Source organism: Macrobrachium rosenbergii, chromosome 48 (genome assembly GCF_040412425.1).
Source record: "Macrobrachium rosenbergii isolate ZJJX-2024 chromosome 48, ASM4041242v1, whole genome shotgun sequence".
In the NCBI taxonomy this organism is placed as follows: Eukaryota; Metazoa; Arthropoda; class Malacostraca; order Decapoda; family Palaemonidae; genus Macrobrachium; species Macrobrachium rosenbergii.
The window spans coordinates 54963451-54975031 of NC_089788.1; the positions used below are offsets into that span (position 1 = coordinate 54963451).

Sequence of the window (11581 nt, forward strand, 5' to 3'; positions counted from 1 at the left end):
CACAGTCATCTGTAAGCATGTCTGTCCTTGATAATTATGAGAAGACAGTAAGTTTTGCATGACACATAATGCAACATGTCAGTGAATGGAGCTTCTGGTAAACTTTTAAAGATAAATATAAAGCAATTAGATATAGCAGTATTAGCAAGTATTAATAGTAAAAGAAGAGAGAAGAGGATGGTGGTCTATGAAATGAAGTTTGCTTATTGTACTGGATTCAAGTGAGTGTACGGCTAAAAAAAAGCAACTGGAGCCACTCATTCTTCCTGTTCATAAACTCACTTTTCTCTAAAAATTTTCCTACGAGTCACAAGACTCCCCATATAAAATGTTTTGTTGTATACTGGATTCGTGTTGTACCGGTGTATTCATTACTTAAGGTCGGCAAAATCAAACAAGATTGTTGTTACATTTACGTAGTACAAGTTAGGATTCAAAGGTTACATAAGGCTATCCCCCTAAGTTGTTTGTGCTTACAGTATGCATTGTGTTGTGCACTTTGGTTCTTTGAGGCTTCCATTCTCACTTAGCTGTCAGACCCCAGGTATACCGTGATCTAACCTTCACTCTTCATTTAAGAGGTTTTCCTTGGAGTTGTCCAATGAGAGTAGTAATTTGTCAGTGGTCCTTTTAAAATACTAATATTATGATACAGTAATTGATTATGGCCAGCACTAGCACTCCTGGATATATGGCATAGAATGTGCTAATCCAGTCATCCTGTGCCTCAAAATGTGTGGAACCTACAATTGCTTACAATGCCAAATGGAATATTGACTTTAAAACATCTTGCTTATAAAAAAATTAAGATGCTCGTGTAAATTATTTGCTTCATGGATAAAGAGAGTCAGAAAAGGAAGTTATTATTCACATGAAAATTAGGCATACACTACTTACAATTATTGAAATATCACTTGTAGTTTAATTAATAATATTTCATTTTGACAGTGTTTTCCACAAAAGTAAGAAACAGTAAGAAGTCCCTTATTTCCCAAATACAATATATTTTTTCCTTTTAATGGAATTATTCGTGTAATGAAATTATTCCAAAGATACAAGTATTTATTAAAAAAGTGTAATAATTTAGATAGAGAAATATACAACACTAGGTACCCTGTTATCATTATTATTGTTGCCTACACTGGGTGCTACTGATTTCTGTGCATATCTGTGAATAGGGCTTGATGAAATTCATGAAATTCATCATAAGAGATTAATAATGACTTCAATAATTTATTTTGTGACTTTTGAACAAAGTTGTGTATGGTTTTAAATCTTTTGACCACAGCTGGATTATTGATTTAGAATGTGACTTTTTGGAGGGCAAGAGAAGGGTTGGTTTACATATTATATGAAAATCAGATTAGGCCTCTATTGTGTTATGTAGTTTCTCTTAAAAGTTTATTGAATTTGAGTTTGGTGAATTGATCACTTGTATCAGGAAATAATATTAAAGTTCTTCAGTATACTGGAATTAATGAGTTGATAACAATTTTATAGGGTAAATTTGTTACACAAGTATAACATATGTAAGATGAAGGTTGTTGAAAGTTATTCTTCTGAGTAAGTGGTATTGGTTGTATTTTATAAGTTGTAACCATTCTGGATATTTCATTTTTGTAAACCTTTGAAACAATAATGTTCTATAACATTAAAATAAGAAAGTTTACAGATTAATTTAATTTGAAAGAATTAATGGAACATATAAGATCCCCGAGGTCTTCAAATCAAAGGTATTAACTGATAAGAAAATTTTATGGGTTAAATGACCAAGTACGAAGGTAATGATTTTTGAGCTGTATATAAGACTGCAGTATGACTAATTACAGTATTTTTTTTTTACAGAAGGTAAGCTGTTAATTTGTGTAAATTGTTTTATTGTTTCTGTTTTCAGGCGGAGTCAAACACTATGAGAGTAAACATGGCCAACGAGAGGGCTGGATCTCTTCTAAAGAATGCATAAGAACATTCGCTGCCTTCACCACTTCCACAAAATCAAGAAGCATCCAGGGCCAGAACCCCAGAAGCTGGATGATTTTCCTGAGGAAAAGGCAGTGTTTAATGTACCAATTATTGTAGCTCCTTGACTAATTCTTAATTATAGTTCTCATATATCATTTAAAGCTGCAAGTGATCAGTTTCTATTATGATAGGAAAATCTAAAGTGAATGTAAATCTCACAGATATTTCCCAGTTGTATTGGGCATGACTTTTAAAAATTGTACATAATTTTTTTAGATAAAAGTTCACTACATTTTCTGGCCTCGACAGTAGGTGGAAATCCATACTGTATATTCTCATAGGTAAAATGCTGGCCCTTTGCTTATGAGAAATACAATGTTATCTTGACCTGTAGAAAATTTAAGCTTGTTTTGTTATTGTTACATACCATTTGTTAATTTTGTAGGCATAGAAGACATCATCCAATTCATTGAAATACAAAAAGCATCATCATTTCTTTGAGTCAAGCATTTGGAAGTCATTTTAAGTCTCCTTACTTAGGTTCATTCATCATATGATATTGCACCAAAATTGAAACTATTTAAACTATTTATTTGGTGGTTTTAAGTACATGAGCATCTCCAATTCTCTTAAGGCGTAATCCACTATTCAGATAGTATTTACTGTTTCTGGATCAGATATTCATCTATATATCTCTGTAGTTGTAAATCGTATTCAGTCTCAAATGTTAGTGCCAAGGTGACACTGTAACATTGCTGATCTACTGAATATTCTTACAGCTACAAATCTTCAGACCAGTCTAGTAACCTCTTTATCAAATATAGATAAGATTACCAATGCCAAGCCTGCAGTACTCAGTACTATTATAAGAGGAAGATTTTGTTTCTTTTTGAGAATCTTCTGCGGGATATTTAATTAGGCTTGTATTGATTTTCTCATCTGGAATACATCAGACCTAATGTAGTAGTTGCTGTTTGGCCCAGTATATAGAGTTAAAACTAACCACAAGTTGTGTGTTTTTGCCTTAGACAGAATCATATCTGTGGCTTGCTTATTCCCCTTACTTACTCTTGCAAGGAAGGGGATTTTCAGTTCCAAACCTGCATTGTGTCCTGAGTAAGGATTTTACTCAATTTACCTCTGACTGCTGTATCTCTCATCCCATACAAGTACTTGGTCATTCTGGTGATTTGTATGTTTATTACTTGTCATCTTGGAACTTGAGGTTCTTATGCACTTGTTAAAACAATGAGTACATCTTACTACAAAACTGAACTCCTTGGAACTGAAGATCCCCTTGTGTTATTTCCCACTGAGCATTTTGGCAAGATGGATTAGATGCTAAAGCATTTCTTCGTTTTGAATTTTGATAACTAGGAGCAGAATTTGAACATTTTTATATATGAAGAAGTAGAGAGGGGTTAGGGAAGTGCAAAGCAGTTAAAAATTTGATATTAAAAGTATCAAAATTTGTTGTGAGGCCTTACAATAAATTCCAAACAAAAGTACATATACTGGATTTACTTTGGCGTACAATTAATATTACTTTGTAGGATTTGACAGTGCTTTGCTCTGACATTTACATTATTTTGCATTCTTGAAATTGTTGAAGATAAAAGAAAATATTTATACAATACTGAATACAATTTAACCTTGTTAAAACAAAAATTGATCCAATTTTGATATAGGTATGGGCTGTTGTGGAAATTACTTGAATCTGAATCATGTGTTTGTTACAAAATATTAGATGTAAGTTTTTGATTAAAACTGGTTACAGTCAGCTTAGTGTACTAGTTCTTTGAGCTAATTCTTTTTCATAGAAAGTTGAATTTGATAAAGTTTCAAAGCCTCATTTATGATGTACTTAGTCATGTGCATTGTTTGAGAGTAAGCCAAATAGTTCAATACAGGTATGTAAGTTTTGAAAAGTGGAAGCCTTCCTTTATCAGAAATTTACTATAAAAGATCATTTCAGGCTCAGACATGGTTTCTGTCACTTAATAACTTGGTGGTAATACATTGCCCAAATGTCAGTTGTTGAAATTACCTGTATCATTTAATAAAGACAATATTGCACATTTCATTTGTTAGGGTAATATAAGGTTGTACCCTTAGCAAATCTAGGCCTGAGGCCAATATCTCCTGATAGTAGGTTTATTAAAATATCTAGGAGTGTTATGAAATGTAAATCCAGAATTAAGGTGAAACGTATTTTTTCTACTTGCATGTATAAATTGGGCTTGTATATTCTTAAATACCTAAGTAATGATTTTTTTTTAGAAATATTTGTTACCAGTAATGTTACTCAAAAGTATCCTTTGTGTCTTAAAAAAATAAGTGGAACATGGTTATTGTTGAGCAAAACTTTATGGCTGATGGAATTTAAAACTTTATAGAAATTAGTTTAAGTTTCTCATTTTGGCTTGCATAGATTTGCTAAGGCAACTGCCTTAAATTGTTGGTATGTATTATTATCATTATTCAGAAAATGTGTTTGAAGATTTTTGTGTGTGCCCATTAATGAGGCAGTTATGCTCAATCATGCTGTGCTCAATTAAATAATCTTTTGGGCCAAATAAAATATTGGTATATTTTCAGATCATCTGTTCTTGAATCTTAAATTTTACATTGTTATCTTAAAACTATCAGTATTAGGGCTACTGAATGCAGATAAACTCATGGACTTTCAAATGTTTATGTAATGGTTAAGATTGGTGTAGATTTTGTACAAGCAGGTGTTTCCTCACCGTGACACATGGTTGTAAGCTGTGATATTCTCTTTTGGTTTAATCATGCAAATAACAGATTCATGTGTTAGGTCATATCAAAACTAATGAAAGTGTTGATGTTTTCGTAGGACATTTTCATAGTACTTTTTGCATGGCATTTTGGGTAGGCACCAAATAAATTGTGTTTTTGTATTTTATTTCCTCCTTTAGCAGATAAGTCCACAGCTAATTGAATTAAAATTAACAGGTCATAGTAAAGTGGTATAAAGGCTAATAAGAAATGCTCCACAAATTTGCATGCCTTGGTACACCTAAAGTTTTTGAAGAATGATTTGTTGCAGTGCTAGATTGTTGTCGTTGCAACTTTATATATCTTATTCACATGCCACCTATATTGATTTAACTGACACTGGTTTATGGTGAATAAGAGAAAGGTAGTTTGTTAACTAGGAGGTGGCATTTAAAGATAGTACTTCAAGGATATAACATTTCAGATTGCAGTGGAAGAGAACCAAGAATTCCATGTGCATTACCAGAAATTAAGAGAAATTCCCCAGATTCGATGTTCATTGAAAGAGCACGTGGCAACAGATGGTTATGAACATGAATCTTGTCTCCTCCTGTGAACTGTTTAACAATCCTTGAAAGTTTTGTAGGTCCAGGGTTAAATGCAGTTGTAAATGACCGTTTACAAATGTAGAGTATACCCTTGCTATTTTGACTGGAGATGCCTTTTCAAAGTGAGTATAAAATCCTATGGTTTAGCGTAGGAGTGAAATATCCACAGCACAATATGGTGGCATATCTAGTATTTAGCTATAGATCTTCATGTCTTTTCTATTGTGATTTGTGTCTTAGTGGTTTGTAATATGCAGAGAAGGCCCACCCAATTTTTCCGTGTCACTTCTCTGTGTTGGTTCATCCCCAAAGAGTGGAAGGGAACTCCTTCAGGGAGTAGGGAAGCAGTCATATTTTTTCTTTTTATACAGTGAAAATTCAAACATGAGTGTTTTGATGGCTGTGCAGAAAAAATTTGGTTGCTTGACAGTCTGCCATCTTAAGTTCTTCATGTTATGAATGCAGATTTTTTGTATTAAGGACAAGTTCATACTGCAGAACATTGAACAGAAATGGACTGTTTATTCCAAGCATAGCCAGATCATCTTTTTTTGTTGTGCATAATAAAGAATAAGGTCCCCACAAATGGATGGTTAGGGTAACCCTGCATTGCCTTCACAATCCTCATAATGCTATTCCAGGACTGCTTCTTCCCCTACACTTCATTAATTTTACTCTGTGCTCCCCTCTGGAATTTTTTTGTGAATAGCTCTTAGTATCTTTTGTAGTTTAGATAGTTTGATTATAAACTTATTTCAGACAGTGATCTGATGAACCAGAAGGGAAATGCAAAAATTTAGGTGACTATACTGGTATTGAGCATTCCACATATTGTCAAAGGGTGTCTACATTTTCTGTGCACTTAAATAGATTTATTTTTCTTTTGTACATGGAAGTTGATAGTGTGGGGATTGAATCATTAAGTATTATTTTATACTGGGCTCCAGGATTAAATGAGTATTTCATAAAGTAAATTCAGCTATGCAGATGATCTTTGATGTTTATATAATTGACTGCATTACAGTGATGTGCACATGAGAAATGATGAATTGGTAAATGGGAATTAAATTCATTGTGATTTTTCCTGGTTTTCTCATAGGGGAGCATTCGTTATAGTAAATACGTATCATTTAATAAATATGTAAACCAGTGCTGAGCTTTTTTCTTTAGTCCCTTGGAATGCCTGTGTGATCTTGCACATTTCAAATAATTTCATTTTCAAGAATCAGTCAGAGTCAAGTTTGTACTATATACAGTTTCACAAAATTGAAACAGAAAGCTTCAAGGACACACATCCAGAAAAATATTAATACGAAGTACATAAATCTAGTAATCACACAAGCCATAATGCATATTATTGGCCAGTGAAAACCCTTGTTGCTCTGTATAGAGCTATTTTTTATCATTGTTTTTATTGTTATTTGCAGTATGAACTTCCTTTCAGTTTTCAAAGTACTGTACTGTGGCCTATTACCATTTGTTTTCCTGTTTTTGCAAGCTTTACATGCAATTACTTGTGTTAAAAATTTTAACATACAACACATATCCATTGTAATTAACTGTTGTGGAATGGTAAATTCTGCTTAAAAAGTAATTTTTTGTTGAAAGTTAATGTGTTCTTTATCTTACGACCAAATTCCCAAGATAATTCACCAACACAACCAAATTGGGACTAATTATCCTTACATCACTGTGTTTGAGGTAAGATTAATGGAATTACTGTACATAATATGTAGCAGGATATATTTTTACGTCATTGCAGCACGCACATTACCAATAATTGCAGTACTGTATTAAGCACATAACTGTACTCTCTTTATCTCACAAAACTACAGTATTATACTTATAGAAAAGTTTGCACTAACTTGATAAAAAGCAAACCATCTTAAAAATTTATATGATATTTTTACACTATATTGTAAGAATGTTATGCTTGGCTTATGTATTTCTTAGGCATCCATAGGTAGGACTCGTCAGATACATTTTAATAATGGTTTTCTTGCTGGGCTACATTTTTAGGAGCAGTTAATTTTACAGATAAATTTCTTCATATTGTGTGATGTGTAAATAAGAGTCAGTTTAGGCAAAAAATTCAGTAGTCTGGTTAAACTACTTACTAATGGCCTAGAAATTATATTGAATTATTATCTAGGCAATAAGTGTTGGATGCAGGATATCTTGAATGTTCAAGTTTAGGCTATAATATATGGTCATGACAATTTCGTCATTATTAGGCCAGGCTATCAAAATGTCCAAAAAAATCACTATTACAAATGATTTCTGAAGTCATCTTATCATGACGTATAGAGTGCAAAAAAAACCTTTAGATAAACTTTCTTTTTCATAAATACAAATTTCAGTTTACTTATGCCATAACAAGCATTGCTTGCAGAGAATGTTGAGTTCTCTACTTAGTACGTGGCTTGCCAGAAATCCTCCCATTGAAAGTGGACATAAGTATTTGGTAAATGCATTTCACCATCGAGAATTTCTTGAACATTTGCCTACTGTGAGTTTCTTTGCCAAGAGTTTATTTCATAAGCATGCTTACCCTCTGCATGGGTCCCAATCCTGTGTACAGTGGTACAGAGGTGGACAAAAATAGAAAAACCAGTTTTTCAATATAATCATTTTGAAGTCAGTTTCTGAAAATACAGTGTCTGAATAACCCATTTTCATACTTTTTAGACTACTGTATGTAAACAAAAAATGCAAACATGCTACAACTTGTTGAAGTTAACGATTGCCTTGTTTTGAAATGTACAGTAATAAGGGCAAAAAAATATCACTTAGTTACCAGCTCTCTCTAGTGTGTCATACTTGTTACTTTTCTTCTGGTATTTCATTTTCTGTTAAAAGTACCTCTGATTAAGAATATGGTTCCGTTTCTTATTTTGAAGGGTTTTTGTTATTTTGTTGCAATTTATTTTCATGAGGCAGCTAATTTGTCAAATTGAAAGGTTTTCTCTGAGTTTCATAATGAGCAGAAAATTTTGCTGGCCAGAGCAGGGCAAATGTTTGTTATAATGACCTTCCCTGTGCAGTCTACACGTTAGTGAAAAATTTACCTTTCTGTAGCCGCCTGCCACATATCTGGACCATAATATAAAAAGGATTTTGACAAAGGAAAAATCTATTCCTGGGGAGGGGCCCGTGTCACCCGGTGAAATAATCCATTCAGCACTTATTTCTAGATAATTCCGTTGCTAGATACCAGAGAAAAGCTAAATGTAAAGCTGGGGTTACTACCCCCAGAGCGAGCTCCAAGAAATGGAGTCGTATATGGTAAAGGGTGAGATTGTCACAATCACGGGACCCTGCCCTATAAAGATTCCCAATGTCAAAAGTCCCAACGAGAGAGGTGCCGATACAAGCCCATGCACCACTTGCGGACTGTACACAAGGCAACACTAATCGCATTCCATGTTAGCACCCACCCCACTAGAATGATGTTTACCATGGGAGGGAGAAAATGAAAAACAGTGGAGGGTCACCGGGTGACACGGGCCCCTCCCCAGAAATAGATTTTTCCTTTGTCAAAATCCTTTTTCTGGATCGGGGTCCCGTGTCAGCCGGTGAAATAATAACAGAGAAATAAATATCATTCTTATGCTATCAAAGACTTTAAATAGAGATGTTGAAAACTAGGGGAGAATTCCACCCTGAACATTAGAAAGAAAATTCCACCTTGAACATAAGTAAGGTCCTCTAAATTCATGTAATGAAAATAATGTAAGTGGCCACCGTCTAAGATCATGAGCTTTAGAATTGAACCTGAATAGGCTTGTATTAAGAAAATACTTTCTGCCTAATAGCAGACACAATGACAGTTTATTTCTGATCTATCTATAAAGACTTGAATACGGTATAGATAAATAATAATGTCCATAACAAACAAAAATGCTTATGAGTTAACGCATGAAGCAATTGAACATAAAACCCTTAGAGGTTTAAATGACAATAATGGGAAAAAGCCGAAAGTGCATTATACCCTTGTTAAGATGGTTCTCAACAACATTACAAGTTCCAAGGGCAATCTTCATGTAACTAGGTCATGAGAACAGCAAGAGATCATGTCTCTCTTTTTGTCTGAGGAAATTTCATCAGTTCCATCAGTTAATATAACAAGTGTTCAATGGGTGTAATGCATTATAGTACTGAACTGATCATGGCTACCGAGAAGTCTGGAACTGCAAAGCCTTGCTGATTTTAAATCTAACAAAAATTCGGTTTTTTACCTATAACAGTTATTCCAAACTCTAACGTGGTCTTATAATACCCATGATTAAGCTTTGAATGTTTTGGATAAGGATATAGACTAAAACTACATATGGCAATTTGAAGTGGTGGTTATTTGGCTGAAATTTTAACAGGTAATGTGCGTTTTGTTTTATGCAAATTTCTCAAGGACGTATGGGGTTCAAACTTGTGGTGATTGGATATGCTTGTGAGAGAGGTGCAAAATAATGAGCAAGAAGACAAGTACTGCTGATTTATTGATGAAGCGACCCGCTTATAAAGCGGCGTGTGGACGTCTGCGTATAAGCAGAGACCGCGGGTACAAAATTTTACAAGTGACCTAAGGTCAAACTATTTCTCTACACAAAACAGGACAGGTACACACAGAAAACATGATGATTAACAATAGCTGGTTGGACATAAAATACTCTGACACATATATGTGGTACAAGGGCAAATGAACGGGTAATAAATATACAATTCACAATAATGATAATAAGGTTGTGTTCGTCCGACCTTAGATCACATGTGAAGGCACCGCAGAAAACGGGATGTTCATCATAGAGAACCTGTTGAGCAGGAACTTTACAATACTACCCACCCAAAGACATAGGTAACATCTGATCAAAGCAGGTATCTACTGGGGCGGCGGAAGGGGCCCCGCCTTCTCGATGCCAGCTTGGGGGGGCGGGGGGTTGTTCGTCTTCTTCGGTGCCCTGTGGATGGGTGTGTTGGGTTGCCCTCCTGCCAGGTCCCGGGGCCTTCCAGGGGCGCCCATGAGGTTTTCTTGTGGCGGGGCGGGCTGTGGGGACGCCACCTCCTGCGGGGAGGGGGCTGTGGGAAGTGCCCCCGACATCTTCCTCCAGAAATGTGGGCTTGAGGCGGTCTATCGATACCCAGCCTTCCTTCCCATGGACGGCCACCCGGAATGCCTTCTTGTTCCTCTCAAGTATGAGGAAAGGTCCCCTGTAGGGCCTGGTTAAGGGGGGACGTATGGCATCGTCCCTGACGAAGACGTGGGTGGCGGAGGACAGACCGGGAGGCATGAAGGGGGACGTCCTGTCAGTATACGTCTGCCGGCAGGGGGCGAACTTCCCAACCCTGTCGTGGAGCCTCTGCTTTGTTAAATCATCCTGGTCCTCTGTGATGAGTTCCCCTGGAAATACGAGGGTCTCCCTCGACAGGCTAATCTCTTTGTGCCTGCTGCTACTGTCAGTCGCGGGGAGGAGGAGGAGCTCCTGGAGGGCATGCCACGTCTCCAATAGGTTCGTGTCCTGCCGGGGGTTGATGGCGAGGTCGAGGGCGCGGGCGGCTCTCTCGGAGACTGGCAGGGAGCAGGTCTCGATGAGAGTGGCCTTTAACTCCTGGAAGGTGGCAGGGCTCGTTGTTGTCGTCACCCACGGGGCGACCTTCTTGTATATCTCCTCCGGTAGGGCGTTGATGGCGATGTCCACCTTCAACACCTCGTCAGTCAGGCCTGCCACCCTGAATTGCCCCTCGACCCTGTAGAGCCAGGATGCTGGGTTCTGATGGGTGAATGGTGGCAGCTTTATGCTGAGGGCTGCCCTTGGTTGGTCCGTCAGGAGGGGCATCACATGAGGAGTGGGCACTGGCATGGAGGAGCGCGCGGGAGACGTCTGCCTCCGAGAAGTTTGCGGTAATTTTTATGTGGGTGGGGATGTCTGTGTCCATGCTCATTCTGCGCTGTCACTTGGAGTGTGAGGGAACACTCGCTCAATACGTGCTTGGGAGCGTGCCGTGTGGGTCTGCTAATGACGCCGGTGATTTGCCGACGAGGGTCGGTAACGCCCGAACGCTTTGTTAGAGCACCGTAGTTAGTCCATTAGGGGCGTGGGTTGGTTCACCGGGCCAAGACTAAGTCACCGTTTGGGTCTGTTAATGGTGTATGAGGTGCAAAAGAAGCGACCAGGTAAAAGTGACTGCTACTTTATTACAGATCCAGGCAGTTTATATAGCGGCAGACTGGCGCCGAGCCGCGAAAGACAATGAGATTGTGTGTGACCTGAGGTCAA

The 11581-nt window shown here is 37.0% G+C and overlaps 1 protein-coding gene across 10 annotated transcripts in view; it reads left to right on the top strand.

Moving 5' to 3' along the window:
* Positions 1–6460, top strand: part of LOC136831410 (synaptosomal-associated protein 25-like) — a 176922-nt gene extending 170462 nt beyond the window's left edge. For all 10 annotated transcript variants that reach the window (XR_010850862.1, XR_010850864.1, XR_010850863.1 and 7 more), the window contains one exon: positions 1895–6460. Coding sequence is in view for 7 of the 10 variants with exons in the window: in XM_067091804.1 (XP_066947905.1) it covers positions 1895–1963 (69 nt within the window). In the remaining 3 variants the exon portion in view is untranslated. The remainder of the gene's footprint in view (positions 1–1894) is intronic.
* The last annotated feature ends 5121 nt before the right edge of the window (positions 6461–11581 follow it).